Here is a 22,670-nt window from a genome sequence, read left to right on the forward strand (position 1 = left end):
TTATTTCTCTATATTATTTGCAACATGTCAATTTCAACCACAGGGAATTTCCTTTATCTTTCCTTGGCTTCACTGTCTGTTGGATGTATATGGCCATAATAAATAAAAGTTGACCCCTTCGGTTTCCCTTTTTCTTTCGTTTAAATATATATACAGGATGCCAACCTATCATGCATGAAGACTTAAGACTTTTAAAATGCCTCGTAGCTGGACAGAAACAAGTTAATGTTGTTGACCGTCGCTTGGATGTGCACAGATTATTTTTCTTACATTCCGCATAATCAAATAGTTAATCATAATTACTGATTCATATTCTCAAATATTTTAATTAAATGAAAGGTGTCATTGAGAAAATTGTAGAGCGACTTGAAGAACTCCGGGTACAGCTTTTTGTTCCTCAATACGTGCTACATAGACGTGTTTTTAGGAGCGTGAAAGAAGCCCGCAAATGCACGCAAATTGCCACGCCACTGGCCGCTCGAGGCACTTTGCGTGTATTATTGGGCTTATTTCGCGCAAATGAGCAAGTACCATTTAGCGAACTACGCCAACGCCTGCAAACGCCTCCTGTTCTTGCGCACTGCGACCAGAATGTTCCCACAGCCCTTCAAACTGATGCGAGCAATGTTGGTCTGGGTGCCGTACTGGTGCAGTGGCAGTAAACGCCTACGCTAGCCGAACTCTCTCTGGTGCGGAGGAAAACTACACAACTACCGAGAAGGAATGCCTCGCCGTTGTGTGGGTGGTTAACAAATTTCGCCCGTATTTGTGCGGCCATTCATTCAAGGTTGTCAGCGATCATCGTTCTCTTTGTTGGCTAACTAACGTGAAAGCCCCATCTAGCCGTCTGGCGCGCTGGAGGCTTAGGCTTCAGGAATTCAGCATGACCATAATTTACAAATCAGGAAAGAGGCACACTGACGCCGACTGCCTCTCGCGATCTTCCGTGGAATCCGCAGGTACTGATGACGTGGACGCAGACACTGCATTTTTGGGCGTCGTCGGCGCCGTCACCATTTCACAAGAGCAGCTCCACGAACCAGAGCTGCTCCCACTCATTATTTTCTTTGGAAGGCCGAAGTATAGACGTTCCGTGACTCTATGTCAGGGGACTACAGTCGTTTTGTCTCCGGAACAATGTGCTTTATTAGAATTTTTCTGCCAGTGACAGCACATGCCTGCTTGTCATACCAGCATCCCTTCGAAAAGAACTAGTAAAACTAGTAAAACTAGCATGCCACGATGAAACCAGCGCAGGTCGTCTAGGCTACATGACAACATTGTCCCGACTGCGACGGAAGTACTGCTGGCCGAAGCTACCCGCTGCTGTAAAACGCCACGTACAAACATGTGCGGACTGCCAAAGACGCAAAACGCCTCCCGGCAAGCCCCCAGGTCTCTTACATCCGGTCGAGGTACCAGGCCAGCCATTGTCCCAAGTTGGAATGGATTTCCTGGGTCCATTTCCAACTCCTACAGCGTGCAACAGATGGATCATTGTTGCCACCGATTATCTGACGCACTGCGAGGAGACGAAAGCTACACAGCGGGGCACAGCAGCGGAAGCCGCTGATTTTTTCATTGGAAACCTCGTGCTTAGGCACGGCGCCATAAATGTAGTCATCACAGGTAGGGAAACTGCCTTTACCGCCGAATTCCTCGACTCGGTTCTCAGACTCAGTGGTACAAGCCACGTGAAAACAACCGTATGCCATTCACAGACGAACGGACTAACAAAGCGCCCTAATAAGACCCTCGCAGACATGTTATGCATGTATGTTGACGTGGAACATAAGAACTGGGATCAGATTTTGCCGTACGTAACATTCGCCCAAATACCGCTCGACAAGAAACTACTGGAATGACACCGTTCAGGTTGGTCCATGGTCGCGAAGCCACGACAACGCTGGATGCCCTGCTGCCGCACGAGTTTCACGACATACCTACCGACGTTGACGGACTTACTCAATGCGCCGAAGAAGCGAGGCAGCCTGCCCGCGTACGTATCTGCATTCAGCAAGACCAAGATGCCAAACTACATGATCTTCGACATAGGTCCGTTTTCTACAGTCCCGATGAGAAAGTATGGGTTTGGGTACCCATACCCGTCGTGGACATTCCGAAAAACTCCCGAGACGGTGCTTTGGGCCGTACAGAGTTATCCGCTGCCTGAGCGACGTAAATTACAAGGTTGTTCCTGACAGTGGCAATAGGACCCGTCGTCGCAAGCACGTAACCGAAGTGGTGCATGTGGCGCGAATGAAACCGTACCTGTTGAACGAACTTTTGCTTTTTGTGTTTTGGTTTTCTTTTTTGCGCTTGTTGCTCCGTGCTGTTGTACACCACCCTCATACGCTTAAATTGCGCATCGGAACGATGCTGCCCTCGGAGGGACGCAAGTGCCGCGTCTGTACTCCGATAAAGAAGAGGAGAATGCGAGTGTGCGTGAGCGTTTTCGCTTACGCACACTACATTTATACATATATATATATGTATATATATATATATATATATATATATATATATATATATATATATATATATATATATATATATATATTGTGCGTGTGTGTGTGTGTGTGTGTGTATAGTGCGTACTGAGTCAGCATAATCGTCCCATATATAATTACTAGGTGAAACCCATTCCACGCCACGTGGGTCCCCATATTATGCAACGCTTATCTTGGAGACTTCCACTTCATGGAGGTTCACTTCTTGCTAGTGTGGTGTTTACAAAAAGGAAAACCAAAGAAGAGCGCGTCGATCGTCGTGCCAGTAAAACTTGTATGTACGACATCCAGGGCAATGTTTTTCTGTATACTGCCTGAAGGCGAGGCATACTTAATAGGCTACATTAAGGCTGCGCATCAAAAATGCGGGTTTAGGAAGTGAGCTACGTGTGTCGACGTTTTCTTAATGTTAAGCGACCTACACACACAAAAAAAGAAACGAAATTAGATGCATCCCAAGGCCAGCTTCTATAAAGGGTTAAGAAACAAAGATGACTTAAAAATTAAATTCTGGGGTATTACGTGCCAAAGCCTTGATCTGATTATGAGGCCCGCCGTAGTAGGGTACTCCGGATGAATTTTGGCAACGAGGGGATTTTCAATGTGCCCCCAATTCCTGGGACATGGGCATTTTTGCAAGTCACCCCCATCGAAATGCGGCTGCCACGGTCTGGATTTGATTCCACGACCTCATCCTTAGCAGCGCAACACCATAGTAACTAAGCCACCACGACGGCTATGAAGAGCACTTTCAAGGTAACTATCAGTCATTAGATGCTGATGATGATTAGATGCTGGTTCTAGTTAGATCGCCGAGGCTCAGCAGTATGTAGCTTTGTCATGTTTTGAAAAGGGAGAAAGCTTTCGATGACACAACGTGCTGAATCAGTATAATTCATGGCTAAGTGGTTTATTTCCTAGAATTCCGGTTCGTGTCCTAAAATCTTTAGGTAACCATATTATTCGATATAATTCTAGCGTGTCACGTCAGAGATGGCTAATTACTTCTCAAGCACTGCCGCTACCATAATGCCGTAGCATTACATATATAAAAAGCTGCAGAAATTCTGAGAATTTTCTACTAAAGCGTAAGCACTGCTTATCTCGGCTGTGACTTCGCTTTTTCTTAGTTTTACTTACTTGCTTTTCTTAGCTTATGCACGTCTACCCATAGCCTTTCCGGTGGCAAAGAATGCTTCGGCCTCTAGTGGAAAATGGTCAGATTTTCACGCCGCATCCGACCCTTTCAATGCCATTGTACCAATTGAGCCGCAACGTCGAGCGCGAGGGCGCCTCCACGGAGCATAGCGGTTGAAACGGAACACCAGCTGCCACAGTAGCGCGTGAGGCTTTGCGTGAGGGGATAGTGCATTGCCGCGATTCACCTTGGCTGTCGCTCTTCAAGCCTGTGCTATGCGCGCGTTCCTTGTCCACGCAAGCTCTCGCCTACGTTCTGACTACGCCTCAGTAAGGCCCACTAAAAACTCGCTCGCTTGCCCGCGAGGTGTTCAAAATTCGAAGGACGCTCAGCAGCATTCAATTGCACGTTGTGCTAAACCAAAATCTTAAGTTGGCCCACATACACAGTTCATGTTGCCCCACCCCCTAACTTAAGCTGGCCCATTCCGAAATTTAGGTTCGGCCATCCTCAAATTTCAAGTTGGCCCACCCGCTAATTTATGTTGACCCAACGCCAAATTTTACTTGGTCCGTGACCAAATTTCAAGTTGTCCCACCCCGAAACATATTCTGGCCCAAGTCAAATTTTAAGTTGGCCAACCCCCAAGTGTCAAGGTGACCCACACCCAAATTTTATTTGGCCCACTTCCAAATTTCAAGTTGACACAACCCCAGATTTTTAGTTGACTCAACGCCATAGTTAAGTTGGCCCACACCTACGATAAACGCCACTTTCATTTACTAAGTCACTATGGGTACTCTCAGTTTATTTTATTTTTAACGCGACAGCGTAAAGGAGCTCGTGTCGCAGAAAAGCCGGTGTCGTCGGCGTCGGCTGTGAGCGAAAAATGGCGGAAGGCAAGTCATCAATAAAAACAACTTGCAAGAGGGGCTGGGTGGGAATCGAACAAGGGTTTCCGGAGTGTGAGACGGAGACACTACCACTCAGCCATGAGCTGGATGGTTCAAAGTGGGACAAAAGTGCCTCTAGTGAATGCGGTGTTGCCTTAGAAACGTGCCGTAGAAAGTTATACTTTGGTGTATATCGGTAATTATGAGCATGCAAATTACAGCAGTCGCAGATAAACGAGTACCGAAGTACGTTTCCGCTACATTTCTTCTGCACTTGGCGCACAGAGCCATCTTGCGGCAAAAACAGAAGACCCCCTCCTCGCAATGTACAGCGCTGCCTCGACAGGTGGCGCGCCACTCGCCCGCTTCTCCCCTTCGTCTCGTTTGAGCGCATTGGGGCCTTGCGGGGACCGGTGCGAGGATGCCCCAATAGCCTTGCATTTAATAAGTTTTTTCGCTCTCTCCCATTCCAACTTCCAGCGTGCGTCACTCGCACCCTCGTGTTTAGGCGACGCAGCTCCTCTTTCCGCTCACAGCGCGATTCCTAGGTGCAGCGTCCGGTGCGGGACGCTTCTGACGTGATCGCTGCGCCATAGCGCGTCTGGTGGGAAAGCGTTCCCTGTGAGGTGCGCCGTGCTGCTGGCATGGAGTCATGCGTCTGCGTGGTGCTCCCAAGCGAGATAGAGGACGATCCCATCGAGGCATCAGCCCCATGATCGCGTCCGCCTTCATGGCGCGTCGCCCGATCACGACGTTTGGCTCGCGTAGATTGTTTCTCCCTCCGAGACACCGAAGTTCTTTGGTTCGTTCCGCTTGCTCAGGTGCACGTTTCGTTGCCGCGCCGAACACTGCATTGATCAGCGCTCACCGCGTGATTGGTGGGTGCAAAGTCCGATGCTGGGCGCCTCGTAACAGATGGCTGCACCGTAGCGCATTGTCTTACACCTCTTGACGGGTCGACGGGAACGCTCTCGCGTTCCACTCTTGAAGGCGAAGCTTAAGCGTCCTCCAATTTTTTCTTTACCTTTTTCCTTTTTGCTTGAAAGCTACCCATCATATAGATTTACACTATCATAACGATTAAATGTCTTAGTAAATTACGCATTATTGCGTAGATACAAGGCCTTGCCCTCTTCGCGTTACAGGTCTGGGGAGCTCGCAAAAGAATGCTTGCGCATTAGAACTGGCCAGGGATGTGAAAGCCAAGTTAGGTATTTGCAATGGTGGTCGGCTATAATGCTGTGTTAAACGTGTGGGCAGGCCCGTACTGATGTCAGTGCACTATAAGTGTCCGAAGAGGGGTCATACAAAAAAAATAAATAAAAGAAAAGTTGGCCTTTATCCATGTGGAAATGTAATCTATCTTCCGCGAAGCAGCCGTCGCTGTAAGGGTCACGGACATGGTGTTCACCGCATGGGACAGGAGAAGAGGCAGCTGAGTACCGTGACGTAGACATGCACGTGAAAGAAGAAGCGGTGGTGCTGGCGCATGCGCTGCATTGCGCTACGCACTTGAACACAATTATTTTCACGCACACTGTCTTTGGCGCCCATAGAAGCAAACCTCACCTTGCACCTTGTAGCCGTCCGCGTTGGCCTTCGCGTTAACCAACCTGGCGTAGATCCTGCGTGCTTCGGAACCCCGCTGAAGAAATATGGCTCCTATGGCTTCACTTCGCACGTAACCATCCGCTGCGCAAAACAAAAAATACGCATGGTCATTTGACGATGTGTTTACAAGCGAACGGCTTGTCTATGTTAGTGCAAATATTTCCAGTGAACGAAGGTAATGGAGAAAGGGGAGGAATGTACTTGCCGTAACGTGCTTAGCAAGGGATCACCGCTGGAGTAGACTTCTATAGCAATGAACGGTTGAACCACGTGACATGTTTCGCCCACCATTTTGCGTAAATTAAGCGAAGTGCTTCGACGCTTGTTCCCGCGTTTGACATTGGATTGGGTTTCCCGCAAAAGTAGAAAAAAAGTTGTCTTATGACAAGCGCTTCAGTACACACCCACTTGTCAGTTTCGTATGCGGGGCCCGCACAATTTATTCTGCCAATCTAAAATGGTTTCTCAATTTATTGTTTGCTACGAAACACCAAGCGGCCCACAGAGCGAACAAGCCGGCGTTTGCAGTCTGCAGCAGCGAAACGCACCTAAATTTCCACTGGCGCGGACTCCACGTACCCAGCGTGCCTCAACGGAGCAGAACGGGCGAAAGGGAACACCAGCTGCCGCAGGAGCACGCTAGCTGTTGCGTGATATGGGGAGGGCACCGCCGCAACACCTCGTCACCGTCGCTCTCGCTCACGGAAGCCGGCGCACAGTCCTTATCTCTCTTCTCACCCCCGCTGGGTTTAGCTTCCGCGCGCACGCGTGCGAGCCCCGGATGCCGCTGCTGCTTCCTCGGTCTTTCGTCGCGCAGGACGTCGGTGGCATGCGGCGTTGCCACCGCAGGATGCGGCTGCTTGCTGGATGTTACATTACTCGCCGCGCAAAACTCGAACAACCACTCAGAGGCGTTCAATCGGACATTATTGTTTTCGCACTCACAACTCATTGGAATTGATTGGGTGCCATCGGCTTTGTTTGCATTAATATGCACAAGGTGGTAGAATTTGGGAATGGAGAACTTAAAAAGTGCAAGACCTATCAAGCGGACGAGCTACTAACATTCCTAAATGCACTGCAACGATGTCTAAAAAAAAAGGTAAATAAGGCAAAAGAAACATGTCACATATCCTAACACCCCTTTAGCTACAGTTGTAAACGCCTGTTCAACACTTTATGCTGAGTGTGACGCAATAACGCCAACTAGGCTGCTGAGCACGAGGTCGCGGGATCGAATCCCGGCCACGGCGGCCGCATTTCGATGGGGGCGAACTGCGAAAACACCCGTGTACTTAGATTTAGGTGCACGTTAAAGAACCCCAGGTGGTCGAAATTTCCGGAGTCCCCCACTGCGGCGTGCCTCATAATCAGAAAGTGGTTTTGGCACGTAAAACCCCACAATTAATTAATTAATAACGCCATTAATCACTTTTACAACATGTCGCATACACTGCTAAACAATTCTTGTCGAATGTGTGCTGACCATATATTGCATAAAAGTTGTCAAACTTGCAAGCAAAAAAGGATAAGAAAAAGGAGAGCTCAGCATGTTAACCGTCGGGGCGTTTGCGGACTGCATCTTTACGTTAGCGTTTCGGATTGAGTTTTTTTATTTCAGGTACAGAATAGCGCTATTTGTAAAATTGAGCATTTTCAAAGTGATTCTTGCGCTATATTTTTCATTGGTTTTGAGGATGCACGGAAGGTAATAAAACTGAGCGTTCTTGCAAATCTGTTTGATGAGTGTGCGAAAACGTGGCACGCCACAACGAGTAAATAGAGACTTCTAGCGTGTCCGGTATTCGGGCAAGCGCGGGCGGTTTTCCGGTTTAGCGGGGGCGTCAACGTGAGCGGCCAGATTGGTGGCGCCAGCTGGTGGCGCAAAACTCAACCACACAAACACAGAGCTAATTACTATGTTCTGCTTAGCTGCTGGCGTAAATTTTCGACAGTGGCGTAATCGTGTTCACAATTACGCCGCTACCAAAAATTTGCACGAGTGGCGAAGCAGGATATGGTGAGTTAGTGCAGTTTTAGCTATGCGTTTGTCTGGTTGAGCTCTACAACACCAGGCGGCTTCATCGCTCACGTTAACGCCCCGACCATCCGGTAATCCGCCCAAACCGCTCCCGTTTACCGGAATAGCGTACAAGCTAAAAGTCTCTAATAGCTAAATAGCTACGCATACCCCACGTACTGTCGGACTATACGTTAACGAGAAACGTTTGCGGCACAGTGTATGCGGGACCGAATGCACAAATGGTTTTCATTCGTAAGTGTTGCTTGCCATGGCTCGGCGGCCTTCCCTAACAACATGATTAGCTGACATCCGCCAAAAAAAGTAGATCTAGCCAAATGGCGTTTTGGCGAATACGGGTCCTGATAACGTGCTCCTGCGTTTTGGCTTCGGCGGGCTTTAGTTTAGTGCGCTTGCAAATTGCTCAGAAACCATCAGAAGCAGCATAATGAAGCATACAGATTGATACACCCATCCTGTTAACCACGACGGCAAAATGAGGCTCCGAATACCCTGCGTAGTAGAATACCGTATCGCCATGTCGCGTACAACGCAGATGACCCTGTTCAAATTGCCTTTGCCGGTGCGGCGGCGAGTGTGCGGTTGAGGGTGCGTTCCATTCGTGGCCGGCTTCGAATCCGTTTGACAGCTATAAACAGAGCTTCAAGTTAAACCTTGTGACACGTTTGCAATTAAATTCGGCGACTTGATGCCACCTCATGTTAAAAAAAAGGATGAATGAAGCTAGTAATAGCTATAACTTAGAGTTCGCTCATGCGAACCGCTCGCACCCCCCCCCCCCCCCTCCTGAAAACTAAATCACAACGTGATTCATAGACGCAAAAAAGAAGCCCGACTACACATTCATGTGCGGAGGCAAACTTTCCACCACGCTTCCTGGTCGCCATCACCTTTGGATAGCCACAGGTAGCTTGCATCGCACTTTCGCAGAGAGAGTAAATAATCTATTTCTTGATAGATCTGTACAAGTCAAGAAGAATTATATTTTTAGATTATTTTCTGATTATTCCATGTAATTAGTATGACGCGATTGTGTTTTGTTATGCATTGAAATGTCTTATTGCTCTCGTATTTCTTATTATGTACGTATTGAATTTCATCAATTGTATGCTTTATCAACCAGTTCAGTACTAATCCATATTGTCTACAATATTTTGTGGGATACGTAAAAGAAATTGACATCATATTACACATCTTTACATTGCGATATGCATTCTCCTGTATTTGAACTCTGCCCCTTACACTGTTATTTGGAACTCTGCTGTATTCACTTCCTTTAAGTTGACTTGTGAATCAGCAACCAACACCTTTGTATATACAGTTACTGTTGCTCTTTTTTTTATTCCTGCTTTGCTAGGATTTCTTTTATATTTTTTTTGTATCGGACCTTCAACTAGCCTTCGGCTACAGGTCCGACAAATGATTGTTACTTGCATATATTTACCTGGAAAAAAATACACATCTTTCTTTCTTTCTTCTTTCTTTAAGGTGGTAGGACACCGTCACAAGTCAACTTCTTGTTTGCACAAGATTAATAGATATTTTTTGTTTTTTTTTACATTTTCTGAATGACTAGGCATTAATGGGAAGCTGAAGAGTCGGTCGAATTCAATAAGACGCTCATATACCGATGCGGGAACCTTATAAACTATGCACGTAAAATTTTGGCAGGATTTTTAGTTAGAAACGACGTAATCGCCGGTTAAAATTGCGCTGTCGCTCCGCCCCCCGTCGAGCGCCGCGCGCTGCTGCTGACGCTGACGATGCGAGCGGAGACCGGAATACGCGCCGTAGTGACGTCAGCACTGGTGTTCCGCTCCTTCGCAGTCTTCGCGACCGTGCCTGACCGCGCTTGTTTCTGCGTGCGTGCCGTCCTAATCTGCCTCGCTCGAGCCTGCATTCCTTCGTTTTTGTGTATGTAGAGTGGTAGTCGACGTGCACAGCGCCAATTGAAGTCGTGGGCCGATCATGCCGGCGTTCTGTGCAGCCTACGGTTGCAGGAACACAGCGGCCGCGACGATGTTCCATTACTCCCCGCAAGGCAATAGGCTTGCAGCTAAGTGGGAGGCTGCTGTGAATCGAAAGAATTTCAAGCGCTCAAGAACAACAGTGCTGTACTCTAACCACTTCCGTGACTACTTGGGAGGCTTGGGAGACCCTACTGCGCTCAGAGGACCCGGCCAAGCAAGGTATCGCCACAGGCCGGGCTGCCAGCGTCGTGAGCCTCCGGGGCATGAACGTTTGAGTGCAATGGGGCCGTGCGGGGGCCCAAGGACCTGCGTGTCTACAACTCCCCTGTGTGCAATAATGTTATCACCACCACCACCAGTACGACTTTCTGCTAGCAGGCTTTCTAAACGCAGGGCGAAAAGGTCGGGGCAACGAACGCACAAAGGCAGGACGGGTACGGGCGGACGGATGGTAACTGGTCTTGGAAGACCTTATGAATACACGAACTCGTCCAAACCTGGATTTTGATGTATTGCTAGCTCCTTCGTGTTAGCACGCTGAAAGGAAGGTACATGTTCATCTCCCACCCTTGACGCAGGTTTGGTCGCAAACCGTCGTTAATTTTCTATTCGCACGTGTGTTGTGAAACAGCCAACATGCAGCTACCATAATGCAGTGCAAGTGTAAAGTTTTCATGTGTTTCATGCCAGCGCATGCCAGGACGCTGCGCTCCCCCTCGCGCACAGAGAGAAAGCGGCTGTCTCACGTAGCCGACGGAATTCGCCGCCTTTACGGCTCCGGTTACGATTAACGTGCGGATGGCGCGCTGATAAAGGCCACTACACATGCTACAAGAGCCGGAAAAGTTTTCCCACATGTAAACCGTCTGCGTAGATTGCCGACAGCTTTGGGGCAGCGTACAAATGCCGACGATCGCATCCCTCCTTACGTTCCAAGAGGAGGCATGCAGGAACATAACAGTACAGTTGTTTGCCCTGAAACGAACTCACTGGATCGCTGAATACAGCTTTGTTAAAAACATACTCACCAAAGAACATTTCTAACACGAGGAGATGCTAACACTTCGCTTACGTTCGCGTCGAAAGTGCTGCTTGCTACCAGCATCGTTTGCTTCTAGGAGAGGCCGGCTACGTATACATGTAGGGAGCAACACCGAAATCCTCAGAGAAACGCAAGCTCTTGAAATTTACCATTACCGTCTCACCAAACTACAGCGCCAAACCACCTTGCACCGTGCTTCATGTGTGGCGGCAGCGGCCGGTCCGTACGAACACCAATGTTGACGTCATGAGGCGCCCGACCAATCACAGGCGGAAACGAGGCGCGCGAACTGCCTGAGTCTGCTGCTGCACTTTTCGTCGAAATAAAACCTGTTTGCGCTTTCTTTCGCTCAATTTCGATGCGATATTCGGATTAGGAGGGTTGAAAACCATTACGTAGTGCTCTGTAGCGCTCTTCAGTCATTTTTTCTGGAAAACTCTTCAGCTTCCCTTTAAGCATCGCATTGAAAAAAAAAATCTTCCTACCAGCACTACTTTGGGGACTTACATTTGACTTTTGCAAGCCACTCGTTCGTAATGCGAAACCGGAAATCAGTACTATTTCTTATATATAAATATTATTCAGAATGATTTCTCATTTTATGATGTTACCGAGCAGCCATACTAACCCAATGAGACTGTAGTGCATCTCATGCGGGTTCCAGCTATGAAGGTCGTGCATTTTAGGCCACTGCGTTGTTTTACCATCTTTAATAGAGTTTGAAGATTTCTTTACGTTTGCCTCAAAACAAGATTTTCCTCCACCTCATGTTACTCAACGTTTGATAAATTTTTTTAATGAATAACTTGATATGAAAATTTACACACTCATTCCTCACGTAGAGATATGCGCAACCGCTAAAAAAATTCATGCAAGATTTTTTGATTTACACCTCATTTTGCCAATAAATTTGGTCGAAATTGGCAATGTTTTCGACTTTGCTTAGTTCTTTGAGCATTCCTTCATTAATATTTATCACATTGCACTTATCCTAGTTCACTGCATAGGTCCCACGCTGAGCTACCTAAGTGCTAAAGCTTTATTGAGTTCTGCAGTTTATTAGTTACTCATTACTGCTGGCGGGACTAGCTATTTTACCACATTTTATGAGAAAAATTGCCGGCCAAAAAATAAAGTGAACCATTTTTTTTGCAATTTAAATAGTTGGTTAAGTTATGTCATCATCAGCCTGGCTACGCCCACTGCAAGGCAAAGGCCTCTCCCATACTTGTCCAACTACCCCCGGTCAGTTCTATTCATATAGGAGGTTGTGGCCAAGTACTGCACCAGGGTGGTCAATCCTGCTCTTGTGAGGGAGTGCGTTACCGGTTCTGGTCACAGGGGTCAAGCCGCACTCCAGGCCTGCTTTAGACAAATTTATCAACACGCGGATTTTTCTTTTAATCCGGTGGAAAATTGCGCGGCACCGGGATTCGAACGACGGTGCTCTTGCACGCGAGGCGGATGTTCTACCTCTACGCTTGCACATTAAGTTATGCACATTAACTTTTTAAGCACATTAACTTGCACATTAAGTTATGTAAGACATCCTTATTGAGGAGAAAGTTATTTCAATCCTGGCTGCTGATTTAAAGGAAAGTTTTGTGTGTGGCCTACCACCTCAATTCGATGCTGTCTTCTTTGCCAGCTTTTTCAGAATCGGCCATCGTAGTAGCCACCATAATTCTTTACCTCGAATCGCGTCTTCACTTCGTCATAATTGGAATGACTCTTAACATTACCGCTGTCAGCTTCGCTGTCTATCTAGCCGCCGATAGCGGGTTTCCGAACAGACTACGAAGCCACCGCGACGCCAAACAACGAATAATATCACTCCCGCAGCGAGACCCGTAAAATCCGTGGACGCCGTCCTCCGGTGGGCCAGGTTTCAAGTATCGTGAACGACAATAGGCTCGAAGAGTCCCGAGTGGCGCCACCTGCCGCCGTTGTTTATTTACAGAAAGAAGCCGCGAACAATCGTGCCACGCGCTCTCGTTTGCCGCGCTACTCATTTCCTTCCATATGGGCAAGCAATCCTGTACAATGACTAGATAGCTGTAAAAAGTTTACCTTTCTCGTCGAACGACTTGCTCTTCCCGTCGTCTGACAGCAGGCCGAAGCGGTACAAGGTCAGCGTTGTGAGCGGATTGAGCAGGAGACTGCAGCCTCCCACGATGGCGGCCTCGCAGTCACCCGCCCGAAGAGACTGGAGCGCTAGGCTCAATGCTGTCATGGTCGAGGATGATGCCGAGTCCACCGTAAAGCTTGGCCCTGATTTGGGAACAGAGAGTAAGTTTCATCAAATCACCAGCCTTTGGTGACTTCTTAGGTTGGGAACTCACACACTTGTGCTGAAATCCGAACAAGACCAAAGTTCACGGGAATAAAACGGCTTTAAGTGGTCGAAGCGGAGATGTCTCCCCAGACGTGAACCAATCTTTTTTTTTTTCAAGCAGACTTGTCTTTGTTATACGATGAAATTTTCAAACGCGGTCGACAAGGTGACTTGTCATGTAGTCCCATGAAGATGACTAGTCCTCTTCTCGTTAGCTCCAGCCTGACACATCCTTTGTTCGATAGATATCGATCGATTAGACGGCAGCTCTTTCCTGGCTTCTCTCAATGATTACAACGAAGGCGCAAAAAAAAAAAAAAAACAGCGGACGAAGGAAGGCGAGACAAGGGAAAGCCAGGGCTCAGTTCTCTCAATTCCTGGAACCTTACGCGGAACTTCGGTAATATTCATATATGCATATTGCGTGTTTCTTGTGGACGATGCACACGGGCGCCCAGACGAAGACGATAAACGCTCTCTGGCTCTGGAGCTTTCGGCTGAACTCACCAGCGCTGCAGTTATCCTTTGTAAATATACCTTTTAAATAGCCTCCTGTTATTAATTGTTCGTTCGCGTAACGATATTGTGAAAAGTCATACACCTGTGTCCAATAGATTAAGCTGACGCGATCACAACGCCGACAATTGCATAGTAATAGTAACGAGGAACACGGTGGCGATAAATTGATAAGGGCACTGCGATTTGAGTCACATCAAACGCAATTAATAGCCTCCTTCGCGCGTGTAAGACATTTAATGACTCCTGCATAGATAGCCGAGCTACGAATGATGGCTACATCGCCATTCCATGGTGCTTGTACGAACAATGCTGAGTATGCAGTGTGGTTACGACACCACCAAGCTTTAATGTAGAAGGCTCTCAAAGTGAACACCTCGTTCCCTTCAAGAGTGACTTCTAAGGGAAACAACAGCTCTGCGATTCGGTTTTGACGGAACGCATCTCCTTCAGCACGAAATATATAGTACCAGATAAAGGTACAGCACAGACAAAGCTCTATACTAACGAAAATTGTTTCCTGGAAGAGGCGGCTTCGCCTTCGCATTTGCTTGTTGATGCAAATATTTACGAAAAGTTCTTGCTTCGAAACCGTATCCAAGTAGAAACGACAGGATACCCTTCGACAAAGTTTCACTAGTTACCGCCTCTCTTAAGATATTTTATGCCTATGATTATTCCTGCGGTGCTCGATAATGATCATCTCACACATGACGACGAAGAAATGACGACGATGGAACAACCACAATGACACGAAGACAATTGAATGACGACAATGTAATGCCGACGCTGGAATGACACCGATGGCTTGGCGACGCTGGCATGACGACTCTGGACACATGAAGTCAAAATGACGACTGTGGAACGGGCGCTGCAGCATCAGGACAACTGCACAATGATCAAGCATTGACGACGACATTGCTACGACGACGGCTTGACTACCATGGTATGATTACGCTGGAGTGACGAGGACAGTGTGCTAACAACTTGATGCCAATGCTGAAATGAAGCCGCTGGTACAATGACGATTGAATGGCGACGGTGGCGGGACGATCGCTTAGCGAAAATATTATGAGTGTGGTAAAATGATTACAATAGTATGACGATTCTGGAGTGACGACGATTTGTCGACGATGGGATGACGTCAATTGGATGACGAATCCGGAAGAACGATGCAGGAATGAGGACGACGGCATGACGACAGGGGCATGACGATAATACAAAAACAATACGGCAATCTATCACTACGACACATTCACGACGATGTAATGACCACGGTGGCATGACGGCCGCTTTGTGGAGTTGAAGCAATGAAGACAATCGAATGAGTACCAATACCGGATATAGACGGTATGATGGCGATGACTCAAAAATGGCGGGCCGATGGCGACGGTTTGCTGACGCATAGATAGCGATAAATGGCGGAAGAATGACGATGACATGGCAGCGAAGGAGTGATTATAATGGCATGAGTGCCATGAAATGAAGACGACGGCAAAGCATCGGTGGCGTGTTTACTTTGGAGCTCCATTGCGCGCTGACGTGCATCAGCTGCCGGCGCGATGCGCCTCGATTCGCACTACATCCTGTGTTCGTTTGAACTGTGCCCGGCACCGGCCAGTGGTTTGAGACGGTAGCCAGCAGACAGCCGGGATAACAATGCCCCGAGGTCGACACCATGTCGACAATGGAGCGACGACAGTACAATGACGACGCTGCGTGACAAGGATGGCGTGATGACAATGTGGTGACAAAGCTGGAATGACAACAATGCAACGACAACTGAGCAATGACGACGAGAGCGTTACGACAAATGCATGAAGATAATGGAATGGCGATACTGTGATTACGACGACAAAATAACGACAATGAACCGATCAAGAGGACATGGTAACGCAGGAATGATCACTAGTAGTGGTGTATACCAATATCATTCAATGTGCGAGCCATTCGCAAGACAGGAGTAGCGGAAAAGCCGAAGGAGCAGGCACTGAAATGTTCGCTTTAAAATCGCTCGCAGAGGGGATAATAGTTAGTAATGGTTCGCTTTGTATTTTTGCTAGGTACCACGATATCTATAATTGGAAACGACAGGCCTGCAAGAAGAGCTGTCTAGTGCCTTGAGGTAAAATTATGCTAAGGGGCAGCGCCCTTTTAGTATATTATATACTCCTCTTCTATGGCTGCGGGAACACTCATGTATTGTTGTCTACTCTTAAACACCAACGTTGCGCGACTTTTTTCTTTCCTGGAAAAAATATTATGTCACCCCATGACGTTCAGTTAACCCTATTTTATTATTACGAGGTCACTGACGCATTTCTACTGAGAATTGATCGTCATTTTTTTATTGATTAACAAACTGTTCAGTCAGTCGCTAGCTCATTCGCTAGCTTACTCGCTTCCTCCCTCCCTCCCTTGCTTACTCACTCTCACTCATTCATTCACTAACTCGCTCACTCACTCACTCGACCGATCGATCGATCACTAAATCAATCAAATAGTCAACAAATAAATGTATATATATATATATATATATATATATATATATATATATATATATATATATATATATATAAATATATATATATATATATATATATATATATATATATATATATAAATAATATATTATACAGTACATAAACGAGGTATTAAATCATTAAGAAAATAAAGTTTGCGCCAGCCGAAGAAATGACGTTGCTCTGGGAATTTCACAGCGGTACCATACCGTTGAAGTCGAAGCAGTAGGAGACTCGATTCGAGAACATGTGCAGCGACGCTCCGGTTGAGATGTAGCCGTCGATCGTGCCCGCGTCGGACCCGAACAATGTCATCGTCTCGGACAGTGCGCAGCCGACAAAGACGCCTATATTGCGTCCTCGTAGCGTCGCCGGATCGTAGCCAGCGTCCACGATGGCTTCGTACGTCCTCTCTAAAATAATGCGCAGCATAGGGTCCATCAGCTGCACTTGCTTAGGCGGCACCCTGAAGAAGGTCGCGTCGAACCGCGACAAGTCTTTGATGGTGCCCATCCTATCCGGCAGTCCGAGAAAACCTGCAAACGGTAAGTTGCACTCATTACAAAAACAAGCTTTCCTGGTTTACGTTACGTTCGACTACGGAATTGATTCTATAGACAATCACAAAAATGGCTCCTGCTCAGCTACTTAAACAGAGCAGGTTGCAAATGATGCAATCGAAAAAATTTGTAAACGTGGAAGTCTTGGAACATCTTGTAACATTTTAAAGTTTTTTGGCACATGATTGTAGATTTCAAGACTATTTGGAAAAGTAATTTCTAATATAATCTTATTTTTAGAAATGTATGGGCGTACAAAATTTGGACGCCTTAGACGCAGATGTTTGAGACGTAGAAAACCAATGTATACAATGTTCCAAATGTACTGTTTGGTACAGATGCGAGAAAACTGTTATCCTTAATATCTGTTGTGACTTCTGCAGTTCTTCAAATAGAAGCTTGATGAGCAATGTTGGCGAAAGAACCTAGCTCGACAAAACGATAAAGTAAATTTTGCGGCTAGCTGCTGACTACGTTGTGTCCTTACAATATTTTAGAGCGGTAGCTCTACTACTTCAGGAACGAACCAAGAAAAATTGGCAGTGGCGTAGCTCGGTTATGCCAGGATATACATAGTGAAAGCTAAGACATAGCAAGGTTAGCCTTAGATAATCTTGATTGCAAGTCCAGGTTAGTCTGGTTGTCTAGCTATGTTGCTGCGTTTACCCAGTCGTTCGGCGCGCTGTACGTCTGTTTCATGGGTGATTCGTTTCCTCTTCATGTCGTTCCGATGTCGATTCCAGGCCTCCTCCGGCTTATCAGAATTGTGGCCGTCCATATTGTCGCCTCAACTATGGTTGTGGCACACGCGAGCTCTCCTTTTCAATCCTCCGACAGGGTACCAGGCATGCGACGCAGCTGGCGAAGCAAGCGGAGGCGAGCGCAACGACGAGGAACTCAGTGTAACGTCATACCAAGTGGCGGAGGCGGAAAGGCGCGGCGCTTCGCAGCGGCGGAACACTTGTGGCTCGGTGCTACTAGTGGCGCATGCGCAGTTGTGACTAGGGAGCGAAAGAGAGAGAAATATACGCGGCGAGGCACGCGTTGTGACGTCATGTGCCTCCTCGGAGCACCGCCACGGCGAAACCGCAAGTTCGCGGCCAGTAAAGCTTTCGCTTTAATAAAACACCTCGTTCCGTCAGGTTGGCCTTCAAGCTCAGCCACAGTCACACTGGGACCTAGCCTGCCACTTCCGGCGGCTGCTGCGTACGCCGCGTGTGCGCCCATAGCTTGAAAGCGATCTGCGATGCGTACAAAGTGCGCCGAGTGCTGGTAACTTCGTATGCACTGTGCTTTCGACGCTTAGTTCACGTTGAAGCGAGACGCAGTATGAAGGTCAATTCGCTCGCTGCTGCCACCGTGCTTCCTCACTCCACCGTTTTCACAGCGAGTTTACGCGGTGATCGAGGGAGGTGTGTTCATGTTTACGTGTACGCGCGTGAGACCGTACGCGTTAATTTAGTTAATAAGCAAATTTTACAAGTTTACACGGCCGAAAAAACTACTACCATTGTCCTTCTAAAGGGGTCCTTCTAAAATTTTGATTTTATTGTTGCATGCCTTACCCAATACGTTCTAACTATGAGCACCATAATTAAGTGTACTGTAAGTTGTGTGCAAATATCTAACAGGAGAGGCTGTACGAATACGTTGTCCCTTCAAAAAATAATATGTGTTAGGATTCTTCAAGTTTAAGGCGATTGATACGGTTCTAGCACAGTTTATGCGCATTCCGTTTTGTTAGCACTAATGCACAAGCTCATAAAATTTATCTTTCAGTAGAGCCTTAGAACAATTATTACATGCAGAGTAAATTACACTATTAACGAACAACTTTGCCATTGCGTATTTATCCACCTTTCGAGAATTGTCACATGTTTAAATCAAAAACAAGATTGATGCAAGCACGAAACCTTGTGAAGCAACGACAGAACTTTATAAACGACTGGATTTTTCCCCCTTCAATTTCAGCAGCAAAAAACTGGTAGTAACTTAAGCATTCTTACGTGATTTGAATGCGAAAGCATAATAACTTCTTTCGTTGATTGGTTACGTTCATCACACGTGACGTCACACATTGTCACGCCCCCTTCACAACTCTACCTTAATCCGCCTTAATCCATCTTGCTCTAATTTGTACGAGCCTCAATGCACCTTGTTTATTTATTTCATTTATTTCAAGTACCTGCAGCGCCCGAAGGCATTATTGCAGTGGGCAATACACAAGTGTTACATAAGCTCGAGAAAAAATAGAACTGATCAACCAAAAATAACACAGCAACAGAAAAGTTCACGCCGCTATATATTCAACAAAAATGTCCTGAACGATGCTTCAGTGCGACAATCAGCAATTTCCTGCGGTAGCTGATTCCACTGCGATAATGTGTGTGGGAACAACGAGTGCTTGAAGACGTTTGTTCTAGAAGTTATTTCTCTTATCTTTAAAGAGTGGGCACTTCTGTGAGAAAGGAAATGAGGTGGTAAAAGGTAAGGTTACTTATCTATTTTAGCCGTACCGAAATAAATTTTAAAAAGCATTTCTAGTCTGATGTTTTGTCTGCCTGTGCTAAATAATTCCCACCCCAAGCTATCCTTAAGTGCAGTATTACTAGAAGTAAAGTCATAATTATTACAGACAAAACGGGCTGCGCGATTCTGTACATGCTCGAGCATATTAGACCGAGTTTTGGTTTGCGGGTCCCAGGCCGTACAGGCATACTCTAATATAGGTCTTACGTTCGAAAAGTAAAGTAGTTCTTCAATTTTGGGAGGAGCTAACCGGAAGTCGCGTTTAACACAATTTAGCATTTTACAAGCTTTCGCTATAACATAGTCAACCTGCTTAGTCCAAATTAAATTCGATGAGAAACAAACACAAAGGTACTTATACTCAGTTGCTCGCGATAGCTGGACATTGTCTAATGTATAATGAAACAGATATGGATCTTGTTTGCGCGTAAAGGAGACGCATGGACACTTACTGGGCTTCAAAGACATTTTTCACCTAACACACCAGCGTGTTATACAGTCCAAATTGCGTTGCAAGTACTCGTGGTCAGTGGCAGACCTAACGCAGTGATAAATCACACAATCATCTGCATACAGACGTACATTGCATGACACAACCTGAGCAATATCATTGATGTATACCAAAAACAGCACTGGCCCCAGAAGAGATCCCTGGGGAACTCCCGAAGTAACAGCAATATAATCAGATTGTAAGCCATTAATTACAACACGTTGCATGCGTTCTTGTACATAGCACTTAATCCAATCAAGCAATGAAGGAGAGATACCTAGGGATGATAGCTTATGTAACAACAAAACATGGGGAACATAATGAAATGCCTTTCTAAAATATAGAAATATACAGTCACTCTGTACACCGAGATCGAATGATTGAAAAAGATCGTGGCTGAATTCTAGGAGCAGTGTCGAAAAAGAATGATCAGACCTAAAACCATGCTGATATTCAAAAAAAAATCAATGTTTTCTACATGTTTTATTATGGCACTGTATACTATGTGCTCCAGTGTTTTACTACACACACTCGTTATAGGAATTGGCCTGTAGTTGGAGACAATACATTTTGGGCCACATTTATGGATTGGTACCACGTTTACAGCTTTCTATTCCCTAAGTAAACAAGAAGTACTTAACGGCTTTTCAAACATAATAACTACATAGTGGGCGATTATGTCAGAACAAGCCTCTAACACATAGAAAGGTATACCATCAGGACCATGTACTAATCTTTACTAAACTTGATCCACCGTAATCTACTTTATTGCTCGTTAATATGCCTTGTTCTAAGTCTGTACCTACCGTAATTCACATTTATCTACCTTAATCTGCCTAAATTCACTTTAATCCAGTTAACTCCCTTTTAGTTCACCATCATTCCCTTTGCTCCACCTTCCGACACCTTCCTCTAACTTGTTCTAATTCATATTACTTCAGTTTATTTCACCTCAATTCCTCTTAATTCATTATAATTACGTATATTACTACAAATTAACGTTGTTTTACGATTTACGATCTTTTGTATTTCTGCTGACGTCCTACAAGACGCTGATGGCGTGACATTTATTTTTGGTACCACTTTTTGCTGACGAGGCCACCTTTTCTGCCTCATGAGACGTATAATGCTTTCGCATTAAAATAAAAAAGGAATGAAAATACACGGCTGAGCTGAATTCTCACCTCACCTATACGTAAGGACAAGTTGTTGGCAAGGGCTGCGTGAAGGCTCACAGTGTTTCCCACAATACAGAAATGGTAAACGGCGGAGAAAGAAAGCGAAGGTGAAGATATTCCTTCACCGTGAAAGCAGGCCAAGAAAAAAAAGGTTCTGCAGTCACACGGCTCACACAACCTTCAATTGGGAGCGTTTGTTTTGCAAGACGTTGTGTAGCAAGAGAGCACCATGCTTTGCGTAAATTCAATGCAGAAGTTGCAGCGAGTGGACCAGTGAAGCCTGTTTGGTGGCCCATGGGACCGACTTCACGGGCCGGCCGCATTTGCAAGTAATAAATAGTGTTATTTTTGGACTTGTCTCACTTTGCCACGCCTTGTTATAATACGCGCGTATGACGAATGTTGTTTTAAAACATGTTGTTGTGCTAGTTGGTGCATCGTAATTAAGAAAAAAACCAGCCAAAAAAGACGCACACAGGAAACATCCAAGAAGAACATACAAAAACAACGTGTTTTAGTACAATACCTTTCTCACCAGCCTCTTTCCTGTCTTCGTGTGTGTTTCCTGTGTGCGTATTTTATTGGCAGTCCTTTTTCTTAAATACGATGAATATGTTCGGCTTTAGCCCATATGTAAGCTCGAGAACTGCTTTGCAATCTTTACGCTTGATTGTGCACATTTGTTCGCATCTGTCGGCCCGAGTGGCCGTGTTGCGCGGTCGCGCAGGGGCGACCGCGTGCGAGCCAGTCACGAAGAACGAGAGAAAAGCATAAGACGAAAGCAGTCCTAACAAATGCGGCACTTCTTCACCTTTCTAAGCTTTTTCAGTCAACTTCATTAGATCAAAGAAACACAGTTCGTGACGCAGCTCGAAGCTGTGAAGAATGCCGCTTTCTTTCCAGTTTCCCAAAGCGTTTGCCTACCTCGCGGCCAACGAGCCTCATCGTCGGTAATACAATCGACGCCCGCGATAAGCTTCTCCTTGAACTCTGAGAAGCTGTCTGCTTGCGGGTACCGTCCCGAGATGCCGGTGATGAAGATGTCTTCTTTCGTCATGGTTTCCTGCGAGTGAAAAGAAGTATTGCATAAATGAGCATTCTTCTTTTCTTTTATTTTTGGAGGCGGGGGGTGGTAGGCGAAGGGACACGTCTTTTGCTACTCTACTTTGTCCTTTGGCACTGTTAGGTTACAGAGGTTGTATTCGTCCGGAAAAAAAAGGCGGAAATCGGTCGTCGCTGTCTTTAAGCTTTTGTTCTACAGGTGTCCAACCTTTCTTGTACCTGATACCCGCACGCGAAAGCTCTCGTGCACATAGCCTTTTCTCTGCCGCAAAA

General features: G+C 46.3%; 1 protein-coding gene across 1 annotated transcript in view; it reads right to left on the reverse strand.

The window, feature by feature from the left end:
* The window catches only part of LOC126526127 (fatty acid synthase-like), a 114,981-nt gene extending 92,589 nt beyond the window's left edge, over positions 1-22,392 (reverse strand). Inside the window, exons 1-4 of the mRNA XM_072284065.1 lie at positions 22,260-22,392; positions 16,788-17,114; positions 13,276-13,476; positions 6,111-6,233 (exon numbers count right to left, since the gene is read on the reverse strand). Coding sequence (XP_072140166.1) covers positions 6,111-6,233; positions 13,276-13,476; positions 16,788-17,114; positions 22,260-22,392 — 784 coding nt within the window. The remainder of the gene's footprint in view (positions 1-6,110; positions 6,234-13,275; positions 13,477-16,787; positions 17,115-22,259) is intronic.
* Positions 22,393-22,670: the final 278 nt, after the last annotated feature.

This window comes from Dermacentor andersoni, chromosome 8 (assembly GCF_023375885.2).
Source record: "Dermacentor andersoni chromosome 8, qqDerAnde1_hic_scaffold, whole genome shotgun sequence".
Lineage (NCBI taxonomy): Eukaryota > Metazoa > Arthropoda > Arachnida > Ixodida > Ixodidae > Dermacentor > Dermacentor andersoni.